The 26352-nt window shown below is 42.9% G+C and overlaps 1 protein-coding gene across 1 annotated transcript in view; it reads left to right on the forward strand.

Annotated features, from left to right (window-relative positions):
• Positions 1 to 24967, forward strand: part of GALNTL6 (polypeptide N-acetylgalactosaminyltransferase like 6) — a gene marked incomplete at both ends in the record, with an annotated part of 1121308 nt that extends 1096341 nt beyond the window's left edge. Inside the window, 3 exons of the mRNA XM_080928910.1 lie at positions 1611 to 1727; positions 9079 to 9228; positions 24800 to 24967. Coding sequence (XP_080785036.1) covers positions 1611 to 1727; positions 9079 to 9228; positions 24800 to 24967 — 435 coding nt within the window. The remainder of the gene's footprint in view (positions 1 to 1610; positions 1728 to 9078; positions 9229 to 24799) is intronic.
• Positions 24968 to 26352: the final 1385 nt, after the last annotated feature.

The following is a 26352-nucleotide window of genomic DNA, read 5'->3' on the forward strand; positions in this document are numbered from 1 at the left end:
CCCTCCCTCTGCCTCTATGAGAATATTCCCCCACCTACCCACCCACTCCCTCCCATCTCCCCACCCTGGCATTCTCTCACACTGGGGTATTGAGCCTTCACATAGACAAGGGTCTCTCCTCTCCTTGATGCCTGATAAGGCCATCCTCTGCAACATATGTGGATGGGCACATGGGTCCCTCCATGTGTATCTTTGGTTGGTGGTTTAGTCTCTGGGAGGTCTAGTTGGTTCATATTGTTGTTCTTCCTGTGGAGTTAAAAACTCCTTCAGCTCCTTCAGTCCTTTTTCTAACTCCTCCATTAGGGACCCCGTTCTCAGTCCACCGGTTGGTTGAAAGCATCCGACTCTGTATTTCTCAGGCTCTGGCAGAGTCTCAGTAGACAGCTATATCAGGCTCCTGTCAGCATGCACTTCTTGACATCCACAATATTGTCTGGGTTTAGTGACTGAATGTAGGATGGATCCCATGGTGTGGCAGTCTCTGGATAGCCTTTCCTTCAATCTCTCCTCCAAAATTTGTCACTGTATTTTCTCTTGTGAATATTTTATTCTCCCTTCTAAGAAGGACTGAAGCATCCCCTCTTTGGTCTTCCAACTTCTTGAGCTTCATGTGGTCTGCGGATTGTATCTTGGGTAATCTGAGCTTTTGGACTAATATCCACTTATCAGTGAGTGCATGCCATGTGTGTTCTTTTGTGATTGGGTTACCTCACTGCCAGGCAAAAGTCTCAGATCAAAAGCTGGGTGCATTCTATTCTTTTTTTTAATACATACCAAGAGATGATAATTCATGACTACTACAGACATAGGAAAAGCTGAGATAGCAGGGCTTGTGTAACACACACTTCATAAACAGTATCCCATGTCCAGCTCTACAACACTGCTGTGGAGATAATGCTAGTAGAGGATTAGTGGACCCTGTAGGCAAAAAGAAACGACAACACCCCAGTCCCTGTCCTTGTCCAGACGCCACTTCTGCCGTTTTTACTCTTGATGTTTTTTCATTATTTACCCTTTACTTGCCCGTTTGTCACTAAGACAATAACTAGTAAGAACCGTACTATGCAACATGCACATAATCTTCGGCCAGTATAGCTAATTAGGATGACATTTAACTAACCAGCCAGGAGACATGCTAACCTGCGACAAAGGCCAGTGCAGCCAAACTGGAACCTGAGGTCACTGTAACCTGCCCAGAGTTGTGCAATACTGAAGGACCTTTTCCCTTAACACTTTCCCTGTAACAGCTGCCTGGGGTCCTCTCCAGGATGGGATGGCAATGGTAGAGACGCTTGAAGTAGGAGAGCAAACTCCATGTCAATCACTACCTGGAGAAGAATAAGCTCTCAATTCAGAGTCGAGGGCCCTAAAACACTGCCTCTGGTGCCTCACCAATACCGGGTTTTGCTGCAACCAGCTTTGACTCTGTTATATTTTTTTTACATACAGCATTATATTTCATGGCCCCATCTTTCTCAACAAACTACATATAAATTCAAGGTGTCTTTCTAGTCATGTCATCAGAAAAACAGACCAAGAAAGACCTGAATAGATCTCAGGATGGTCAGCAGTGGTGACACACCCCCATGCTTGATGTATTCTTGACACAGATTCGAAACGTGGCAGCAAACTTATGTGTGGACAGCAAGCATGGAGCCACGGGGACGGAGCTGAGGCTGGACATCTGTGTCAAGGATGGTTCTGAAAGGACATGGTCTCACGAACAGGTGAGTCAGAAATCATGGGAGTGGAGGCTAGTGGAGGGGAGGCTGAGGAGACCATGAAGGGAAAGAATAGGAAGAAGCTTCAAGGTGGCACCTTTGGGACTTGGATAAAGTCTTGGTTTGTCACCAACCAGATCTGTAGTTACTGAGTCATTGTCAGCCTCTGCTTCTGTTTCCTGTCAAAAAGATTGTGATAATCAATCAAGATCACGGGGCAAAACTTATTTCAACTTGCAGAGCAAGGATTAGTGTTTTCCGTGCACACATCTGGACCTGAGTCTGCTCTTCTAGAACCCATGTTTTCAAGGCTGAGTGTGCTTGCAATCCCAGGTCTGATGATACAGAGACAGGCAGACCAAGAGTGACCGCTATCCAACCACCCTGGCCTACATAGTGAGTTCCAGGCCAGTAAGGCCCTCTAAGAAAGAGGTAGGAAGAAGCTGAGGAAGGATACTTGAGGTTGTCTTCTGACCCCCAACACTCATGTGTGTGTGCACATGATAGAAAAGAAAAATAGCAGCTCTTTCAAGGACAGCAGTGACCAAAAATAAGGAACTGAAACCATGAGAGAGAGACGTGGGCGTTCAGATAAATAAAGACAAGGCATGTTCAGAAATGCCACAATGAAGCCGATCGCTTTGTGTGTGCGTGCACACACCTCTGCACATGCATAGAGACTAGAAGAAGGCCTTGCATTTCCTTACCTAACACTTTGCAGCTCTTCTTCTGAGAGTCTCCCTGATCCTGGGGCTTGCGTTTTCTTCCTAGGCTGGAAGCCAGCAGTCCCTACCATTCTGCTGTCTCTGCCCCATTTCCTCAGAGCTGGGGTTACAGGAGCTTTGTGCACAGGCCCGTGCATGACTCTGCAGATCCTAACCGGTCCTCGTGATTGTTCAAGAAGACCTCTTGACCGCTGAGCCTTCTTTTTATTCCCTTGCACACTGACTCGGAAAACTAAGTTTTTAATAAAGGAGGTGGTACAATCAATCAGTGTGATGTGATCTTACCACCTTCCCCACAATAGAAGTTTTCAAAGCAATGAGCCAGGAAAGGCTAGGAAACTCATCCAAAAACAAAATAAAAAACAAACAGAACAGAGCAAACAAACAAAGAAAAACAGACGGTGTTTGTGACTTCAGTTAACATTCCCCCTCCTGGCTGTATATTGAAAGTAACGCATGGACCTCTTGCTGAAATAGTGGTTTTTAATCCTTCGAATGAAGAAGAACTGAAGAGGCTGCACCCCGACATGGACTTCACGGGGTGTCTTCGGACGATGCATTGCTTTGATTGAAAGGTGTTTCAGTGCAGCTCCGTTTAAGGGAAGCATGGTTTCAAACCCAGCCTGGAACTTGGAAGTGTCTGTAAAAGGGTCTCTCCTTAAATTGTATTACCTGTGGCAGAAAAAAATGGTAGTGTTTAGGGCTGTATCCCCCTCCCCCTTTAGTTTTTCATTTCTAAAGAATGAGAAGTTTCAATTAGAAAGCTATAGGATGTATCTCACCGATTTAACAAGCTATTGTCATAGTTACGAAGGAAAACAACTGGTTAGTACAGCCAAGGCTTTTCCCACCTTCCCTTTGCAGAAGGAGAAACCCACAGTTTGGGGCATTACGTCTTGACAGTGTTTTGAGTTTCTCAGAACAGACCATAACAACTGTCTTAGTAACAGAAGGGTATACAAGTGCACCCCTGCTGGCATGGCTGCGTGTTTCTAGCTGTATCCCCCACACGTCTCCCTTGCACACTGGCCAGAAATGGGCTCAGTCGGGGCATTCTTGCATTTTGGGAAAACTCCTTACCTTGCATACAGATTCCACACAAAAGAATGCTGAGCACAGTGAACTACTAAGCAATGACCCTATCCAGCCTAAGATCCTCGACAAGTGCCCTCCTCTTCCCCCCACTCTCTCATCCTGCCGCTCCTGAATCAGGATGCCGGGAAAGTAGCGAGTTCAAAACCCAGCCAGGGATTAATCTCATCAGATAACATTAGCACTCTGACACCACGTGCTTGGTAGTCATCTATCCCGTGTGTTTTTAAATGCAGGGCCTTAGAATCAGGCCAACATGGACTTTAAACCACCAGCCTTGTGAAACTGTTCAGATCTTCCAGGCTGGAGGTTGTTCATCATTAAGTAGGGGCAACGACCCTTTACCTCCTATACAGAATTCTCTGAGAAAAAATGGTGCCTGAGATGTAACATTGACCCCCACAGTAAACCAGTATAGTCACTGTACTCCCCTTCTGTCCTCACACACGCACATGCACACACACGTGCCACACTCTCAAGTGGGACACGGTTGTGTTGGTCCATTCCCAGCGTAATCATTAACTTCCGGCTCTTGTTCACTTCAGCATATCCTGCAGTGTGGATAATTACCAGACGGTTCTGTGGCTCCCAGATGTGGCGATATTTACCAAATGTCAGGGGTGATCTCAGTGGCTCCCTCTTCCTCTGAATCTTCCTGTAACCATTGCTGGGACATTACCAGGCTTCAGAGGAACAGCATTGGATGGCACTTCCAAAGAGCAGCCCGCACTCCAGCCTGAGCGCAAACAAGACGCTGAGAGTCCGGCGGCGAAACTGGAACTGCACTTAGGAAACACATTCTCTCCAATTAAGGAGAGATGTCATAAGGAAAAAACGTTGCTTCTTGGGCTAAGTTCATATCTTCTTTTCAGCCCAAATAGGAAATAGATTTAGTTTATGGGGGTATGTGCCTTAATACCTAAACAAGGTTTAATACTTCTAAACAGGAAAATTCCAGAATAGAATACACTCTGGCCTAAATTTTTTTTTTGACAGCTGAAAACGAATACAAACACACTGAGGTAATTTTTTATTGATTGTTCATTTACCCTTAGGCTAAACTGCCAAAAAGAAAGAAAAAAAAAATCCTATGGCCTGTAAATTAAGAAATGGTCACCAGAGGGCAGCACTAGACAAGAAGAAAACTCAACACAGGCAGGGGAGGAAGGGAAAATCCCTGCAGTTAATACAGCTCTTTACAAAGATTTCCAGTCTCTAGGGAGGCTAAAGACAGAGCTAGGGAAGATTAAAGCTGCCGGAAGAAGAGACTTGAATCCTGTTTGAAACATGTGTTACCGAATACTGTCTTGGTACAGGCAAATTCATCGTACAGTAATGAATCTAAGGCTTATTCAACATTGAGCTTAAAGACTTCCACTCTTGTACGTTTAGATTTAAATTCCTGGATGAGAAATACATGGGGTCACGGAACGTGGGTGTTTATTTTAATTCCAACGCTGTCAGAGTGACGAAATGAATGAATAAAGCAAACTCCTTACAGAGGCAACAAAGAGGGGTCCGCGGAAGCATCCCTTTATAAGGAAAACCTTCTGCTGCGCCCGAGGACTAATCCGGCTCCCGCGAGGGAAGCAGGCACATGATTCATTCTTCCCGGGTCATCCCTGAGCTGTTTGATAGCGCTCTAGCATTGCGTGCTGGTTCCCAGTTTCCTCTAGGGATCAAGAAAGAACAACAAAAATAGATTCAAATAAGAGTGTAAAATCTGGAAGACACCTCCCCAGCCTGCATTGTGAGTACCAGGAGGGGTGGAGGGATAGGAGAGAGGAGGCGTGCTCTGCCTGGCCTAGTTTAGCAGCTCTCTCTCCACAGGCCCAGCAGAAGGCACTGAGCTCTTGCAGGGAGGAAACTTTCTGTCTTGCTGAGGAAGCTGACAGATTTCGTTTCCTCTTTCCAAGACCTGGAGGGGGACATAGGCAAACAGGAATATGAACGCTTCAATACATGCGGAGAAAGAACCGCGGCTTTCTTTGGGGATAAACAATCCCACTGCCCGGACCCAGCATTCTGGTGGGTACAAACTGTAGGAAGAAACATGTTATAACTCAGATTCCTGCAAACCACGAAACAATGAAATAAAATAGAACTTCCCACAGAGAGGAAAAACTGTTTTTCAATTGTCTCATCAGGATGCCGGATTAAGATAAGTGTCTTTGCAGCTCCAACATAGAGAGTTTATTTGGTATAGTATAATATAATATAATACAATATATAATACAATACAATATAGACCCGGGACAACATTACACCTACCACATACATATAAAAGCAAAGAAACCGGTCATGACTCAAAATCTATATTTTAAAGTATCATTCAAGAGAAGAAAAAAGAAAAATTGACATGCATTTACTTTTAAACTAATAATTTGAGTTTAAAAAAACAAAACAAAACCTTTGTTAAGAAAACCTAAATACTGCTAAGAAAACTTAGATACTTCCAGTTAGTAAAAATATGACCCGGGACTGCGAGGCAGATTGTGAATGTCGCAGTAAGCTCCAAAATACCGAGATTCTTTCACAATTTGAGCTTGTTTCGGCTTTGTGCAAACGTGTCTAACACGGGATTGGTTTGACAGGACTGTTGGCTAAGATAAATGGCGACCACAAGCATTTCAAAGACATAAGAGAGAAAAAGAAATCGTTATTGGAAGGTTCAGAAACAGAAAGCAATTGGTATAATTTGATGATTTATCACCCAGGGCCCAGGATTGCAGTCACCAGGTAATAATAACAAAAAAAGTGAAGACTACCGTATGAAACTTCCCTTCCGCCGATCAATCTACAGATATGAGGATGATCATCACCCTACAACGCAAACCTAGAAACAGGAAACGAAAGTTGCCTAAGGTCGCCCAGATATGACAATAGAGGACGCCTAAGAGACAAACTTGCTATCATTCAGATATTCTTGGGGTTTAGCTGATCCGTTCAATAAAAACGAGGTGAAAATGGGTACACGAAGCCTAGATGTTTGAGGCAGAAGTCACATCTGTCCCATGAAGGTCTGCGCTGGGTGGGGGATTTACATCCCTTCCGTCTGAGTACATAAAAGCTAAGACGGAGAGAGGGGAGCTGGGCACACAGTCTACAGCCCCTTGCCCCAGAGAGAGAGAGAGATGGTTCTAAGAGTCCCTGGTAAACCGATCCCCTCTCCAGTCGAAGAATATTTGAGGGGGCAGGAGAGAGAAGGGGATCTAGGAAGAGTTGAAGGAGGGAGTGAATGTGATAAAAACACATGAGACTCTCGAAGAACTAAGAAGGGGAGGAGAGGAAAGAGGAAAGGGAGAAAGGGACGAGAAAAAAGGAAGGGAAAACTGCAGCAGCTTATGAGCCAGAAGCAAGGCAGCCAGCGCTGGTCCCCAGTCTCAGCTCCTGCCCCCGAGCTCCTGTCTTGACTTCCTGCCTCATCCTCCCTTGACTATCAGCCAGATGAACCCTTTCCTCTCCTAAAGTTAGACGAGTAAATGATAAAAATGTTGAGTCTAGTTGGCCTCTTGGATGATTAATTTTTATTGTCACCATGACTGCGTTTGGAATTACCCAGAAAACATCTCGGACTGCGCCGGAGCAGCCTCTTCTGAGAGGCTTAACCGAGGAGGGAAATGCTGGGTGATAAGTCCATGGGTTGTAGCCATGCTGACTGGATGCGAGGCGGTTAGCCACCCTGCATCTGCCGCTGTATTTCAATCACCTAGGAGACATGCATTTGGGAAATCCTGCCAGGGGCTAAACACGACATCGTCGCTGTTTTGGAGCATTTTAGTGAAAACTGGGACAACTTAAGGCCATCCAGGACAGAGAAAGAACCCTGGGCAATACCCATGTAGAATAGACAGACAAAAGGGAGCAGACAAGTTGGTTACAACATCTTTCAAAAGCCACAGATACAAGACACAGCAAATTCCAATCAGAAGAGAGGTCAAAGTCAGGACCAGCTCAAATAGATACTTCTGTGTGAAGGATCTGAGAGAACTTACAAACCCCTGGGTCCAGATGCATGTTAAAAAACAAAAACAAAAAGCCTCTGGAAAAAGAGATTATATGACCGCTGTTCATGACCCCATCACAAGTGCCTAATCTGGTCTAGAGGGGTAGTTCTGTGGTAAAGAACCCTATCTGTTCTTCCAGAGGACCAGGGTTCAGTTCCCAGCATCCCTGGGAAATCTGACATCCTCATACAGACATATGTGCAGGCAAAACACCAATGCACATAATAAGTGATAAACAAACAAACAAACAAATGGGCCTAGCCCGACATCCTTTGTCCTCCCATCTGAGATGGTCTCCAGTCCTGCCTTTCAGGACTAGATGTACAAATGAACCTTTCTTCAGACAGTCTTGCATGTGTTGGATTTAAAGCATCCCTTTTTTCTAATTCAGACCACTTAATCTAGTCCCTTCAGTGGTTTTCAGATGCTCACCACCCAACTGTTCTCTCTTAGCCATCTCTAGCATTGCCCCAGCCTCTCTAGGCAGAATCTGCAAAGCCAGGTCTACTGAGGACCAGGCCAGTGTGAGTGTATTGGCTACAAACGGCTCTGCATGGTACTCGCTTTCTGCCAAGAAGCCATTGTCCCTGACAGCTGTCTGCCTCCTCCGATCCTCCTCTGAGAATTACATAAGCTACTGAAGCAGAACTGGAAGAAATCCCACGACATCTCCAGTCTGTCTTCTCCTTTAATTGAGGACATTTTCTGGTGTACCCTACAAAGAAAGCTGGGCTCAAGTAACTGGAGAAAAAGTTCTTCCTCAATGAGAATGCTGTTCATTCATTTACTGCACTGGAAGGTTGACTTAGGACATCCGAAGTAGCACTTGTAATATACCAGGGTGAGATGGCTAACATGGGTGGGGATAAGAAACAGTGGACAAAGCACTGAAGTATTAAGTGGAACTGTAGGATCTATCTTACCATGGAACTTCTGCATGAGGTTGGAGGTCAGGGATCTGCAAGTGTGAGATGTACTTACTGGGAGTTACAATCTAACCTGTGCCATCAGAATTGTACCCTAGAAAATTAATTTGCCTATTCTTTACTTCATTGAGCTCGGCTTTGCTTCAAATTGGATTTTTCAAGGTGTGAGCATCAATCCAGCTCAACCTTAAGCCTTGTCCTTTGGCAGTTAATCTGCTCATTAGGCTAACGCTGCAGTCCTTGATCTGGGAACATTTTCTCTACATGACAAATGCTAAGAGTTTCATTAAAGGCTTGTCTTCTCCCTCTTACCGCTCATCTTTCATCCTTCCCTCTCCTCTCTCCACCTTTCAAATACCTTTCTTTCTCCCTCCCGTCCATCCTTCCTTCCTTCCCTCCCTACTGGTTCCTGACAGAACTCTTGTCAATTGCTTGTTTTGACAGTCTGGGCTCAGGCACAGTCACAGCACTCTGAAGCACACCCTGTCAATGCCTCCATCGTGCTGAGACCTTGTTACTTCTTCCTTGTTACTGTAAAATGAGAACCTACATGGCTAAGATGTCTCCCCTGCTCACTGAAGCTTTCCTGCCGCTGTTGTCTTGCTAGCTTTTTACCTTCGGGTGGAGAGAAGACATTCGACCCGGTGAGCCTCTGCACACCCGAAAATTCTGCTTGGATGCAATCTCACACAGCAGCCCTGTCACCCTCTACGACTGTCACGGCATGAAAGGGAACCAGCTCTGGGGATACCGGGAGGTAAGCGTCGGCCCTGCGAGCGTTCTCAAATTGTTGGGATGTCAGACTGACTGGTGGAACCACGCTGGTGTGATTCAGAGTGTCACCTGAACATACATACACACACTCAGCTCACACGTGTGACAGGAAGCCACTGTGGCCGGGAAAGATGCAGCAAGCAGAGCATGCTTTTACCTCCTCCCAAGCAGGGATAACGGAAAAATGACTCCAGATACTAGTACCATAGGAAATAGGTCTAGACTCAGCTCAACCAACTTGGGGGGGGGGAGATGACCACATGTTAAATAGCAAATACTCCTACACTTAACTCTTAAAAACCCCAACTCCCATCATGCATAGAGTAATATATCTATTCATTTACTGTATACTCCAGATTCTTGCTTGGCAGCTGTCTGGTTAAAGAAATTGTATTAATGCATACATATATACATACATACATAAACACACACATATATGCATATGTTCATGTAGATATAATTGTAACATTTGGACAAAAAGTGACCCATATGTGATTTGGCCAAAAATCTTTCCTAATATATCAAAGAAAAACTTATTTGGGAAACCTACAATAAATTGTCAGTAAATACTTAATGATTAAAAATAGTTTTAGAAAATATCCTTAATAATAAAAAATAATCTTAAGACAAATACAAACCAAACTCTCGTTTGTTGAGTTAATTAAGCAACTGTTTTTAAGAATTTTTATTCTTGCAGCCCTTCAGACCCACAAAAGAGGCTGGTTTCCCCAGCCAGGGAGCTGACGTCTTGTGTATACTGTTCTATGTTCCGGCACAATCGAGACTTATTCCAGCTATCAAAAAAAAAAAAAAAAAAAATGGACCTAGTGCTTGGACCAGAAGCATGGCTCTCCTGTGACAGAGAGCAGCCAATGTGCCCCTAAATTACAGATGAGAGAACCGAGAAGCCAGAATGTGGCTGGCTCCATGACAGGTCGCAAACCGGAAGTTTGAGAGACTAGCCCTAAGTTTTTGTTTCCCAGAAATGAGACCCAGATCCAGGAACCTATGATCAGCCACAGCCACAGGCAAACGGTCCTTGTCATCTGGCCTGAAGTAGACTAGCTAGCTAGAATGAATCAGCGATGCCCTCCAGGAAACTCTTCAGGGGCTAATCAATTGTACAATCAGTCAGACCCCTAGAGACAGAGCTGACCAATCGAGGTAAAAGGGGAACCCTTCCCGGGATTCCCTAAATGACATACAAGCCGGGACCTGCAAGTCCTCCAGAGGTCTCCATTTCTGAATGGGAAGACTGCTGCATTCAGGACATTTATCTGAATATTGCTCTTTGCTTTTGCACACTTTGTGAGTCTGGGGCATCAGTCTCTGTGGATTCTCAGACTCTAACACAGAAAGTGGAAGGGAAGAAGCTGGGGTAGCCAAAAGCTATGTATGTGTTTCCTAATTTCTAAAAGTTCTCGAGGTGGGCACCACAAACAGCACCCTTCACAGCACACTCAGCTGTACGTTCATCCCACACATCAACTCCTCCCTGGGATCCAGAAGCTTTTTCTTAGATCTCCAGAAAAGGCACAAAATCTCAGCTGCTCCAGCCTACAAATCAATTTAAAATCTAAAGCGCTAATGAGCGGATAATCTCACGCATACAAGGGAAGGGAATTGCTGCATGGGAAAACCTATTTCTTGGTTTTGGCTTTTCTTTCTTTCTTTCTAGTTCTTTTATGAAGTGTGTAATTGATTAGTCTTATCAAACTCTCAATACAATGTTACCTTTGTGGAGGGGAGTAGGGTAGGCTTTCATTCTCCAATGGTTATTTTCTGACCTTTAGGATGATATTTTCCGTACACATCAATAAAATACCCGGTCTGCCTCACATGCTGGCGGTTTCTAATGAACAGAACCCTTCTCATCATTGTACATTTATAGAAGGAGAGCTAGGCCACTCAATAATATGCAATTAAGCCTCTGAAATGCAGTTGTTTTCATTGGGGAGCTTACGAAAGCTTACAGATGGATGAGGCCGACTAATGCGAGGGCACACGGAGCTCCTGGGGAAGAAAACCCTGCCTGCAGTGATTTTTAAAGGTAGCTCACAGGAGCCTTAGCACTGCAGACTGGTGAAAGGTAATCCCTGGTTGTGAGCGTGCTCCGGGTAGCTTCTCGGTGCACAGCAAGAGGTTACGCTGTGTATTTATTTATACAGCAAGCGAGGCATCTGTGCTCAGTCAGGAACAGGCTTAAAATGGAAAGTTTCTGAAATAATCTCGCCTTGCCCGATGACTCAAGTCTATGTAACACACCTGTATTTGGAAAACTGGAGGGTTGCTCAACACCTAAAGGAAAAATATCCAAACCGAGAGCTCTCTGGAAGACTGCTTTCGCTGTTCAGTCGCAGGCCTCGGCCTCGGGAAGATGGTGGTGGTCTACCCTGTCACTAATCACCTGGGGTTGTTTGCGACTGCTCCCTTTTTTGTTGCCGTATTTTCAATTTGGTATTTGTGAATATTTATGAATCATCTCCTGAGTTCCTAAGGGAATCATCAGCACCAACTCTGGCTGTTAATGAAGAGAGAGTCTTGAGCAAGTGATTCACGTCCGTCACCCAAGTCCCCATCACCCCACAGGTGCTCTTACACAGAGCGTACCTAGGAAGATGCTTAGGTGATGCTGGCAGAATTGTGGCCAAGCAGTATTCAAACTCGGATGAATCCAGCTTCCAAGTCTCCACTCAGTGCCCTGCTGTGCCCTTAAGAAACAAGAGACACCCCCAGTGTTTGTTGGATTTAGTTCAACAGACTCCAGCTAATCTTCTCCCACTACATGGAGATTTCTTGGAGAAGGAAGTTGGCCAGTTTCTCCCTCATTCAAACAGGTCAATGCTGTGGTCAGACACCACTTCCTGGTCCATTAGCAACAATTAGCTCTCAGCTTAGATACATCTTTTTAAAACCCCAGGGGAGAAGGGCGTCTCTTGCTTATGCTATTTTAACTGTGGTTGTACAAATGTGTCCCAGAATAGCAGGTGTCCTGTGTGACAGGAACCCTTACCTTGGTTCTCCTTTGCCACCAGAGGGACCCCTATTACAAGAACAGCAACCTCAGTAAAAAAAAACATCTACACCATTGTTCAATAAGAAACTCATTTCTCCTCTTCAGTCCCCACATCTACTCAGTCATTATAACTTGTTATTCCCTTTGCCCTGACATTGTCTTTGAAACACGAGCATGCACACACTCACACACACACACACACACACACACACACACTTTGTCACTGCTATAGCTCCTACCCTGGCTGCAAGCCACCTCATATAAACCTTAGATCATTGCAACAGCTTCCTAAAGGATCCCCCTGCCCTTCCCACACTGAGCCTTGTCCAGGGGCAGCTTCCACAACATCTGGCCATTGCATTCCTCTGCCTTTCTCACCGAGTAAAAGATAAACTCACTTCACCTCCCAGGGCTTATCCCAACCCCTCAGAATCTGGACAACATAATGGTCAGACCTTAGACTCAGTCAAACTTAAAATAGCCTAGCCAGAGTGGTAGTACACTCTGTAATCCCAGTACTCAGTGCAAGGCCCGCCTGGCCTGAATAGTGTGTCCCAGCCTACACACTATGAGTGAGGGCTACGAAGTGAGAGCCTGTCTGGAAACAGGAAAGGACAGCTTAAGGTTATTTCGCCATTCCTTTCCATTGTTATGACTATAACCGGTGTAGTACCTAACTGATAAACCATGTAGAGAGAGCTTGTGGCCAGAGTTCTGACTGTGGGAGCAAATCTTCTTCTGTGTGGGTGACAGATGCCCTCTCTCCATTGATAGCAGTCTCAAAGCGTAACCTGACACCGTATGTCACCCAAGCAATCTCTGCTACTCTGTAAAGTCACCTGCTGTTATCCTTGCCAAATTTAAAACTAGCTCCCATTTCCTACTCCCGTTCTGTAAACATTGTATTGGATGGCATACAGCATATATCTTAATCCGAGTCCCAGACTATATAACCTAAAGTAAGAATTCTGAGCACAAGCCATTTAATTTAGAAGTGGTTGCAAAAGAAAAAAATGAAAATTCATAAAATACAAGTACATGTGTACTTGCTCATGAGTGTGTGTATGTGTGGGGGAGAGATACTGAAGATCCCACTATCCCACAAAAGAAGCAAATAAAAATCAGACAGCAACACTCCCGTCATACCTAACCTTTCCCTTAGCCCCGCTGGCGTGATGGAACACACCTATGGTTCTAGTAGGAGGCAGAAACAGCAGAACACTTAAAGTTGGAGGATTGGGGGTTTTGTTGTGGTGGTGGTGCTTTTTGGTTGGTTGGTTTTGGGTTTTGTGGTTGTTTTCTGGTTTGGGTTATTTTTAATTGTTGTTCTTTGCTATTTTGGTTGCGGTTTTTCGATACAGGGTTTCTCTTTGTAGCCCTGGCTGTCCTGGAATTCACTCTGTAGACCAGGCTGGCCTCGAAGTCACAGAGATCGACTGCTTCTGCCTCCCAAGTGCTGGGATTAAAGGTGTGTGCCATCACTGCTAGGGTTGCCACACATTTAAGGTCAGTCTGGTCTATATCGAAAGTTCTAGGCTAGCCAGCCAAGACTGAAGAGGGAGACTGTTTGAAAGAGGTAAGAGGATGTGTGGGGATACAAACATGAGGAGGAGGAAGGAGGAGAAGGAAGAGGAAGGAAGGAGGGAAGGATGGAGAGAAAGAGGGGGAAGTGGGAAGAGGGAGGAGGGAGGGAAGGAGGGAGAGGAGGATTGAGAGGAGGAGGGGGAAGAAGAAGGAAAGGAAGGAAGGGGAGGAGGGAAGAGGGAGGAGAGACAGGATAGAGAGAACTTTCCCCGAGAGACTGGATAGAAAAGAGGATGTGGACTGTAATCACCTCTATTCATACTTGTGCAGGATCTCATATTTAGTATAATTATATAGACTAAAGGCATTTAAAAGCATCAAGATTACAGAGGAAGAGGATAAATGGACTATTCACAGATGATGCATTTGAAAATCCAAAAGACTAGGCAACTAAACTATTAAAATTAAATTAGAACATTTAGCACAGTTTCAACCAGATGAGAACAACAGAAAACTAGAAATTGAAATTAAGGATCAGTTCAATATAGTTGGCATAAAACACTTAGGATAACTTGTAAGTTCCAGTCTGGGGGTGGGGAGACATGTAAGGCCTCCATAGGGAAAGTTACAGAAGAGGGTAAAGTTCTTGCCTGGCATTTGTGACAGGACACTCTGGTTATAAGCTACAGCACAGAGGGGACTGAGCACAACACTATAACTTTATACTGTGCAGATAAGTTTTCACACTGGAATATACATTTAATGTAAGCCAATCAAACCGTAGCAGATTCATATGTGAAAACTGAACGAGTCTAAAACAGAAATGATACGATAGAAGCTGGTCAAGAAAACAGGGATGCAGGGAAAATAGACAGGATCATAACTATTATCCAAACTCAAAACACATGTCTTAGGTCAGCACACTGTAAGCTCACGGAGGCTCTCTAGACGGGATGGGAATTTCTGAAATCTCCCAAGGGGTTCTGATATGGAGTTAGATGAAGATTTCCCAGCTCAAGTCTTCCCTGCTTTCTTTAACCTGTGCCTGGTAATGATGCTTTCGTGTGGATTCTGTGTCCCTTCTGTAACGTAAACATTGATCAAGCCTGGCCATCTCTCTGTCACTCTGTAATTACCCAAAGTCAGAAAACTTTTATCATTATCACGCTTTCCTTCATCGCCCCTTTAATTTTTTTTTTTAGATGATGCTTCATGTAGCCCAGGATAACCTCAAATTCCCCATGTAGCCATGGATGACCCAGATCTCTCAGTCCTCTTAGCTCCATCTCCAAGCGCTGGGCCACCCGACCTAAGTGACCATCCCTCACCCCTTATGTCTTCCCTAGTCTCCAATAACAAAGTTTCTAAATAAATAGTCACTGAGTGTGATTGTTTGCGTATGCTTGGCCTAGGGAGTGGCATTATTAGAAGATGGGGCCTTGTTGGAGGAAGTGTGTCACTCTGGGGGTGGGCTTGGAGACACTCCTCTTAGCTGCCTGAGGATGTTTAGTTTGTTCCTGGCTTCCTTTGGATGAAGATGTAGAACTCTCAGCTCCTCCTGCACCATGCCTGCCTGGATGCTGCCATGCTCTTGTCTTAATGATAATGGACTGTACCTCTGAACCTGCATGTCAGCCTCAATTGCATGCTGTTATTTATAAAACTTGCCTTGGTCATGGTGTCTGTTCACAGCAATAAAACCCTAATTAAGACACTGAGTGACTTAAAAATCCAAGGGTTTTGTTGTGGAGATAGGACTCTCTATATCACGAAGCTCCACTGTACTGGATAAACCCAACATACTTCTTTGTCACAAACACCCTCCCCCAACTGAACAGTAAATTTTTAGTTGCTTTCTACGATGTCCTTAAACTTAAATTTCCATTTTAAAAAAAGACCTTTAAGTTTCATTAAACATGGAGTATAGATAAGAAAGTATCTACCAAGTTAAACTGATACCTATATCATCAACCCACTCATTTAAAGTGAGTGGTTGGTAAAATTCTTGGCATGTGTCCCCATTAGACTATTTATTTTAACTCATAAGATTGGCTTTGGTCTCCGCATTATAAAACCATGATGGTCTATGTGGTCCAGTGATGTCAGATATGAGGTCATGGGGATGTTGTCTTAAAGAACTCTTTTTAGATAGTGACTTAGGGCCCAAAATGAATAGAGTGTACCCAGTTAAGTTAATAGACAAGAAACACAGTTTTACTCTGGTTCTGGTTTATGAAGCATTTTTGAAATTCTAAAATGTATGACCATCACTGAATGGTCTTCCAGATCAGCCCCATCATTTCTAACTGTCCCCCTTGTTGTAAAGCTTTCCCCTGGCTTCTAATACTCTAGGGATTAAGCTCAATCCACTTTGCTCAAGACAAATTAAAATATTTGATGTTTGCCAGGTTGTTAGTTTTTACTTCTGATACAATGACTCAATTTCCAGATTCTTCCTGGACATCCTGTCGAGAGCAGCATCATCCTGTGGGTCACAACCCCTTTGGGGGTTGGCAACCCTTTCACAGGGGTCACCCGAGACCACCAGAAAACATTTATTTTCATTATGATTCATAACAGAAGCAAAGTTACACTTCAGGAAGTAGCAATGGAAACAATTTTATGGTTGGGGGTCACCACAACATGAGGAACTGTAGGAAAATGGTTCTATCTCATGGGGTGGGAGTGTAGCTTAGTAATAGAGCAGTTTCTTATGTGCAGACCCCAAGTTCATTATTAGCATGCTTCAAAAGTAGAAATAAAAGTTTTGAAATTCAAATTTCACCCCAATCTGGATTTTGATTCGTTGACCCAACTTGATAGCAATTGAATTTGTTTATTGTTTTCCTCCTATTCCTGGTTGAATCAACAAACATGCAATGCCCTTGTCTGAGTTAATTGATCCCAAGGCACAAATTTCCTCACTGAGCCCTCTACCATAAATCATAAGTGTCACTGGATGACTAATGAGCACCGTTCGAAGGGATTTCCTTAACAGGATACAAATTTGCCCAACGCTAATAATATCCCCTGGGCCACTGTCTTCCAGCTTCTCTTACAAAAAAACAAAGACTTTTAAAACATCCGTCAAAAGCCAGACGCACGTTTGCCATGGCCACTTACCTGTACATAGAGTGGCTGAACTCAGTGATGGAGTCACCAGACCCTAAGAAGTCTTTGGTTCCAAATGACAACTTAGCTATCTTATCAGAACAGGACAAGCCTAACTGCCAAGAGGGCCTTACTTCCACTAAGCAGTGAGGCTCTATTGTCATGAGAAAACAGCCTCCACTAGTACACCCTGTGCCAGCTGAGTGGCCATGTTGAGTGGTGTGACTGTTTCTCAGCAATCAATCTGAAACAGGATTAGCCACTGGGAAAGCATATACTTACTTGACTGGTGCTCTCATGGTGAAATCGGTTTTAGAAGCTCTCTACTTAAGCTTTTTACTCAAATCTGAAGGTAAATCCCACTCACCTGAAAGGACCTTTGAGAACAGGCTACAGGTTGATAGGGCTTAATTTACACTTGCTAGATACCTAATTGATTGTAGCTTCCTGTTTTTCCACATTCCGGATTATCAAGCAGTGGTTAAAAGATGAGAAATGGGGAGATCTGGACAGAGCAGTTAGAACCATATGACTCATAAGTATGCAGGAAACAGAGGTGTCGTGTTCAGATCTTGGCAGACGGATTGAGAGGACATGAGAGATAAGGACAGAAGTAAAGAGATCTGAAGCAATATTTTCCCTGCGTGTGGAGCTTTGAGTTCATAAGTAATACATATAAAAATACACACACATACATATGGTTCAAATCATGCATTGTCTAGTTTTATGTCAACTTGACACAAGCTAGAGTTATCATGGAGGAGGGAGATTCAGTTGAGAAAATGCCTCTATAAGATAGGACTGTAAGCAAGCCTGTAGGGCATTTTTAAAATTAGATTAATGGGAGAGGACCTAGCCTATTGTGGGTTGTGCCATTCCTGGGCTGGTGGTCCTGAGTTCTATAAGAAAGCAGGCTGAGCAAGCCATGAAGACCAAAGCACCAAGCAGCACCTCTCCATGGCTTTGCATCTGCTCCTGCCTCCAGGTGCCTGCTCTGCTTGAGTTCCTGTCCTGACTTTCTTTGATGATATGGAAGCATAAGCTGAACAAACCCTTTCCTCCCCATGTTGCTTTTGTCATGATTCAGGATAATACAAGTCCAACTATGAATTTAGTTAAGTAAGAAATCATTTAATTAGCATTGGGGAGTAGGGACCCAACCCATTGGAATCTTTTGGCTGGAGAAACTGAGGCTTTGCCTTGCATATCCCTATGCAGAGAGGTGAATACGGTTATGAGAGAGACAGCCAGCCAAGAATCAGCTATAGCCAGCATGTGTCAACATATACACTAAAAACACTCAAAGGCTGAAGAAATCTAATGCATGAGACCAACATTTGTGAGAAATCTGACCTACTAAGGAAAAAGTACAAAGAAAAATAGACAACATGGCTGCTTGTCACTTTTATATTTGTTTAGAAGTTAATTGTGTTTTCTCAGAAGCCAACAGTAGAAATAAGAGCTGATTTCTCTCCCTTCAAGAACTCAAGGGATGGTCATGTATCATCAACCTTGTTTATCTCTACAACCTTGCAAGGTGACAAAGCAAATCTTATGACTGTGTGTCTTATTCTTTCCTCCCTTCTGTAGAACTCACTTTACAGATTAAAAGGAAATGAATATCTGACAACCTGAATAAACATCAAAAAAAAAAATCATTGCCAGGGACAACCCCAAATAAAAAATTCATGCTGTGATGCCTTCGTTCTCTCTGCATCAGACACTAGAGACATTGATTATGAAGGCTTTCTCTCTTATTAAATTATCTACTTTCAACATGTGTTGATCCAACATTTAAGTTTTCAACCACATTAAATTTATCAAACCATATATATATATATACATATATATATATATACATATAGCCAACTGTTTATTGACTACAGACACCTAGATGTCCTGTAGACATCTCCAGTTTTAATATGTCTAAAACAGAAACCAGATCCTTCCATACCTGGTCTGGTTCATCTTTTACTGTCGCAGTTCAGTACTGCTTTTGCTTCAGTCTCTCACCTCTTCCCTCTACCACAGCCCCCACACAGCCCATTAGTTATAACGCTATGTGCATTCAGCTTCTCAAATATCTGAAATAACCTTCAGATCATGACCCTGGTTACCCCAGCTTGCTTCTGTATCAGGTCAAATTTGGATTCTTGCTGGAGCCTTCTGTTTTCTACCGATGTAACCCAATGCCTTCCCCCTTGGTATCCCTAGTGTCTACATGGAGAGTCAAGTCTTAAGAGTTGCACCAATGTCTACATGTTATGGACATTGTCTCTCAGATATAGCCATCTAAAGCCCATACAATGGTCCCTGTGTTCTGGTGATAACACAGATTTTTCTGGTCACCATAACTTGATCTAGCTGGCACTCCACCAGCTCTTCAATTAGCTCTGTCATGTTGGTTTCCTTATGCTATCGATCCATGAAGGTGTGTTTTGTAACTCTGCTCTGCACCATCACTTCCTGTGGAAATTGCTTCACTTGGGCACCTGCATAGCTAATTCTCTTCCTTTCTTTCTGGTCTCACCATGTTCAACTCAGGTCCTCCTGATTTTCCTGTGTTTATGTAATAGATTTATTATCTTCATTGTTTATTGTCTATACCCCTCAGTATAGATTTTAAGACTATAGCATAAGTCCTGAAACTTTGAAATGGTTAGAGAAAAGTATAAGGAAAATACTTAATGATTTAGGCTTAGGCAATGGCTTTCTGAATAGGACTCCAATAACCCAGGACATAACAGCAAGAGATGACAGATGGATTGCATCAAATTAGAAAGCTTCTGCACAGTAAATGAAATAATTGTGAGAGTCAAGAGACCTTCTGCAAAAATGAGAGAAAATCTGCTAGTTATTCATGTATAAAAGATTAATATCTATAAAACATAAATAACTCAAGATGTAAAACACCAAAAGAGCAAATAATAATCAAATCAATAACCAGGCAAATTAATTCAAAAGATTCTTCTCAAAGTACAAATCCCAATAAAATTACAAAATAATGTTCATAAATGTTGATCCTCAGCCACCAGAGAAATGCAAATCAAAGCTACTCTGAGATTCTCTCTCATCTAAGTCAACATGACTATCATCCAGAAAACAAATGCTCATGAAGACAAGAACAACTTCATACTGCTGGTAGGAACGTAAACTAGCCTATCTATCATGGAAATATGCATGGAGCATCTGCATAAAACTAAAACTGTGGAGCTGGAGAGATGGCTCAGCGGTTAAGAGCATTGACTGCTTTTCCAGAGGTCCTGAGTTCAATTCCCAGCAACCACATGGTGGCTTACAACCATCTTTAATGAGATCCAATGTCCTCTTCTGGTGTTTCTGAAGAGAGCAACAGTGTACTCACATATATAAAATAAATAAATCTTTTTTAAAAAACCCTAAAAGTGTAATTGCTACATTATCTAGCAGTATTGCTCCAGCTATATACACAAAGATAGTAAGTCAGTATAGTACCATGTTTACTGTGGTCCTCTCCACAGTAGCCAAGAAATAGAGTCAGCCTAAGTGCCTATCAAAAGATGGAAAGAAGCTGTGTTATAAGTAGATGATTAAAAGATAAATAGAGATACAGAGATGATTGTTAGATGATTGATAGATAGATAGATAGATAGATAGATAGATAGATAGATAGATAGATGATAGATAGATGGATGGATGGATGGATGGATGGATGGATGGATGGATAGATAGATAGATAGATAGATAGATAGATAGATAGATAGATAGACGATAAAAGGATAAATAGAGGAGTCTCTGCCAAACATGATATACTTATTAATTTTTAAAATAAATCAAATGTATAGATGTGTTATTTAATATTTACCTTCATTTACATTACATTTCACTGACATGTTTCTGCTTCAAACACTTATTATGTACCTTATTGATTTCCTCTGTTTGTTGGTTCATGAGATACAACTTAGGTTATCTTCCTATGAATGCCTCTCTCCTGACAATAACCAAAATATAAAGGGCACTTTATAACTATCCGTTGAACTTAAATGGCTTATCTGAATAATGTATTCAAAAACACCTACCTGATTGTTCTTTCTTCTGGAAAGTTCCAAACCTGAATTGATAGTAATTTCTCAAGCTAAAGATGGAGATCAACCAGAACTCTATCTGTAGTGACCTGATTTGATAGCCATTGGTTAACTTTGCCTCCTAAATCCATTCGTTTTAAGTGGGAGGTACTGTTGGACAACGTGGATAACTGACTGAGTCAGAGGATACTTTATAAAGCTTTGTTTTGCCAGGATTTCAGAAAAGTTTCAGACCAGATGGTTAGCACATTCTGATTCGTAGAGCTGGGGATGCTTTCTGACTAAAAATAAATTAGGGGAAGGGGAAACTATTACACAGTTCCTTGTCTATGAGACACTGAGCCAGCAATTCCACATTTCCTCCTCTCATAATGGGCTCTGGTAGATTGTCTACATTTCCAAGTAAGTGAACTAAGGTTCATAGAATGTCGTACCTTCTCCAAAGGCAGGCAGTGAGCAAGTGGCTGACTCTAATTCATGCAGCTCCCTGTGCAGTCACAAATGTCAGGCCTTTGCACAGGACTGTGATGCCCCTCCACGTGCAGCATGCTGTGTTTCGGGAACCTTCTTCCGGTGATGTGTGCATGCTCATGTGTATCCTATTCTCTTGTGTCTTCCGTATTCGGGTCTCTCATGACCCCAAGCCCAGGCTGGAATGTTTTGTTCAGCTCACTCATGCTTTTAACTCTCAGACTCTAAGTAAATAAGGAAGCTGATAAAGTATAGTAGAGATTTGGGAACACACAAGGTATCACCCAGGTGATGCTCAAGTCTGTGGCCACCTTTGAAATAGTGTAGCTTTCGGTGAACTATACCAAAAGTCCCACGCATGATCATATGCATGCACTGACTGATGATTTTGAAGGGCAGTTCAGGAATCCTTCAACATCCCCTGCTCAACGATGTCATAGATAAGGTGATGTAAAGATGACAAGGAACAGCCAGGGCTGTGCCAGGCCTTTTGTCAGCACTAGAGCAAAGCAAGACAGAACATCAGTCATCACTTACAGAAGATTGTTATGGAAAGTCACACTTTCCAAATACTCCCAAGTCTGTTCCATGTGGGAAAAACTGTTCTGTTCACAGCCATGACCGATGGGAGGAAGGGCAGAAAAGAGGAGAGTTGTCACGGTAGAAAAAGAGGGATTTAGAGGATGATTACTCACTCCACTGACCTAATCTCGGCAGACACATCAATAAGAACAGTCAGTAATCCAAAAGCCTGGCTCAGTAGAAGACAATAGATAGCAGTTTCGTGGCTTCCCAAGGTCAAAAGTGACAGAAGTGTATTCTGTTGAAGGCTGAACATGTTCCCAGAAGCTTCATCTCTGTGGCCTTGCTGGGCACTCTAAAGACAAGGGTGAACTGAGTCTAGTCTGTAGACAGGGAACAATCAGTTGATCTATTGGATATTAGGAAGGGCTTCCAGTTTAACGCCCTGCCGTTTGTCTCTGTCATGGACGAACGTTGGAACAGAGTGCTCATTCAGTTTTCGGTTTTATGACAGGGAGAGACTTCGGGATGCATCTATTTTGCCCTCTCTTTTTATGTCAGGTTTCCTGGTGTAGACAGATACAAAGCGTTTTAGTTTTCAACTCCTACAAGGACACAGAGTACAAGCATTCTAGATTGTTCCTGTCCCACTAGATTTGCACAGCTTGTCTGTCTGTACTCTTGGGTACACCCGTACTGGTCAGAACACGTGTTTCCACAAGGGTTTGAGAAACTTCCATCAACGTATGGCTCAGAAATGAATGCTCAGAAAAACAGTACTTAGAAAATCCAGCTTGGCTTTTGTGTCCATGTGGCACACATGGGCTGATGGGGATAAGAAACCAGAGATTATTTATTTTCTTTACTGACTTTTGGTTTCGTGAGAATGCATGTTTTTAAGGGGAAACTGGGGTGACTGTGTTTTTGTCTGAGCTGTTGATAAAGGCGATAGAAAGACATGCAGGTAATAAAGATTGGGAAAGTACATGTTCATGGAATAGAGGAAGTTAGAAATTAGCTGGTCATACAGAAACTGTCCTGGACATTGTAGTCTAAGACTGTTCTTTGAGGGGCCCATGAGAAGGCTCCCTGGGTAAAGGCGCTTGCCACCAAACCTGGCAACTTGAGTTTCATCCATTGTATTCCACATGGCAGAATGAGAAAATTGAATCCTGTGCACTGTTCTCTGGCCTTCACACACACACACACACACACACACACACACACACACTGCGCATTAAATCAATGTAAGAACATCAAAGAATGTTATTTGAAGGGATTTGAAATATAGCACAGTGGTAGAACACTTGCCTAGAATGCCCGCAGTTTGAATAGATTTGGTTCCCAGCAATTATTATTAAAAAAAAAAAAAAAGTAAATCACAAAGGCTGTTTGAAAACCTAATAAAATATATTGAATTCATGTACATAAGCGGCTGGAAACCAAGAGTGAATGGTGATGAGAAATGCCAGAGGGAATGCGGGGATAAGTAAGAAAACACTGCCCGAGGTGTCACGGTGACTATTGGGAGGGATGCCAGGAGCCCACAAACTCTCTTCCTAGAATCTGCTGTCACCCCCACAGAGGAGGAGAGTTTCCCAGGAAATTTTCTGAGGTCCAGAAAGCAAAATCCACACCACACTTGGACTTTAGTAGAATAAAGAACCTTTGTATTAGTTCCAGTTCTTTGTTTACACCAAAGACAGAAACACATATCAAATTGCCACGTGTTGCCTTTCTCCTTCCTTATTGCTCCTTTCCCTTCAGGCAAACATCCGGGTCCTTCAAGGACATTAAATATTGGTTTGATCGAGTCTTAAAACCCAGGAACCCATAAATGTTTGCAAAGGGTGGCTGAGAAACTCGTAATCCTTAAAGCACCTTACATTTACTGTCGCTTCGTTGAAGGAAAGCAACCAGAACAAACTGAGCCCCAAACACTTCCTGAGCTAAATACTAAAGCGTTACTTGATGGTACATTTAAACGATGGCGTGGGGACCTTTTGTCTAACTATGGACAAACACGTTATGAGTGAGTGTCTGATACTAAGGCAGGCTCCTTCCCTTTCAGTTTTTCCCTCATTCCCCTCATCCCAAGATGCACGCACGATACGAAGGGATGTGTTCAGAAAATGAGGGTGATTTATTTATTTGTTTGCTTGTTTATTTATTATGGGCTTTTAAGTGCACAATAGATACTTCTGCTTTACACAAAATTATCAGAGCAATGATACCTAAGCTCCCCCAACACCCCTTGGTATCGGACTGAAGACACCGACCCTTGAGCACTAACAAATTTGACTTTTTACTCTCAGCCATTACCCATGTGGCAGCTGTGCCCACCCCTTCATTTATCTTCCAAAGACAACAGCAGAATGACTGGAATTTCAACAAGAATTTCTTTTGTCTTTTGCAGTAGACGACCAGTGCAAGATGAGGACAATTTCTCTCTTTCAGATGTGTCTGATTATTAATTTGCTTTGCTCTCAGTTACAATGTGTGTGTGTGTGTGTGTGTGTGTGTGTGTGTGTGTGTGTGATATTTTATCCAAATGGCAATAAGTCTTTTATACTTGCCAGCAGCTGAACATGAAGCAAAATGCTCATCACAAAACAAGAAATGAGCAAATCACTCTTTTTAAAATAATGAATCAATGAATTTTTGTCTCAGATTACACTGTCTGGGGAGTTATAGATCCTTTGAATTCTGATATTCTTTGGCTTGAGAGCTGTCTTAACTAGACTCTGAATATATATCCAAATATAAACACATATTTTACATATATGCTCTTTGGGCTGTAGCATTTCCCATGCATTTTATACTCCCTTTCTTTTTAACCCACCCAGGACAGAACATTATTTCACCCTGTGAGCAACAGCTGTATGGACTGCAACCCCGCAGAGAAGAAGATTTTCATGGCCAGATGTGACCCTCTATCTGAGACTCAGCAATGGATGTTTGAACATATCAACATGACTGTTTTAGAGAAAAATACCCACTATGCCACCTCCTAGAAAGGACAGAAGAGGGATTACCTACAGGCTGTGAACTGTGTTGTGCCAGGTGTCTGGGTCCAAGGAGTCAGGAATAACATTTCCTAGATCCAGGAAGCCTGGTTTGGAAGCTGTGTAAATGCCGTGGTGACGCAGGCTGTCCGGGAGAAAGAAGTTCCTACATCTGAAGAACTTGGCTGAGAACCTCACCAGCTGCTTCTGAGAACGGAGACTAGCAGTTCCCTTGCTGGCCAAGGGTAAAGATTATTTAGGGACTTTCACCTCGACTGCTGAGTTAATCAATCCTAGCATTTCTCAGGTCAAATCCTGCAGTAGTGAGTAGCTATGAATGGATCCTATTAATCGGGTGGGAGGGGGGTGGAAACAGAGCGCATGACTGCTCTGGCAACCTGAGGCTACCACGAGTCTAGAACTAGCCACGCTTAAGGGGTGAGCTGTACTCTTTGGTGCCATTCTCTGACTAAGAGTGGGTTAAGCAGGTTTAACCCTTTAAAGTGCTGCAGATGATTTTAGAGTGCTCATACCATCTTTCTTTTGTCTTCTCTTTGAACAAGGGTACAGGGCGTCAAAAAACGTTCATTACATACTCTCGTCTACATTCACTCTTCTCCTTCAGAGGCCCACACTAGCTGTCATGGCTCATGAGAGCTTATAGCTCACCAGTCAGCTTAACTTACAGTTCAGTGACCTTAGATGAATCCAGTTAAAAACAAAAATAGGCAAATGAAAACTATGCGACAAGGTTACTCCAAAGAAAGATTTTGCATAAGCAACAAAATATCACACACACACACACACACACACACACACACACACACACACACAGGTACATGCACACTCACACAAGTTAGGGGAGAATTTCCCTAGGAAATCTATTTTTACTTTTCTATTATTTTTAAATAAAAATCTGATGTTTGTCCAGTCATAATTGTTATTAAAGAAGGCAGTGGAGTAGGTTTCATGTAATTTGTTTAGTCTATGGTAAATAAATCTTCACTCCAAGAGATATGGAAATGGCCTCATTCACTTTAATTCTGTTTAATCTGGAAACTTTAAAAGTGGTATTATTTAAACATTAGTTTTGAAGCCCCCTCCCGGTTATTGAAAATAATGCTATTGTTGTTTTATTCAGATGCCCAGAAAGGAAATTACCGTTAATAAAGCATTTCTGATGCCGTTTTCTGTTCATGGACAAGTATTTCACGGGTATTGAAAAAGGATGTAACTTCAAAACTAACCAAATTTGAATATTTAATTTTTCATTAATTTTTCCCCTTTCAATAATGATGGGGTAGAGAGAAGAATGTGAAGCAGTGGAGATAGGACTTCAGAGGTGGAAAATCACATTTGCTGTACATTCTCTATTTTTTTCCTTTGAATACGGG

The sequence above is a fragment of the Micromys minutus genome (genome assembly GCF_963924665.1).
Source record: "Micromys minutus genome assembly, chromosome: 14".
In the NCBI taxonomy this organism is placed as follows: Eukaryota; Metazoa; Chordata; class Mammalia; order Rodentia; family Muridae; genus Micromys; species Micromys minutus.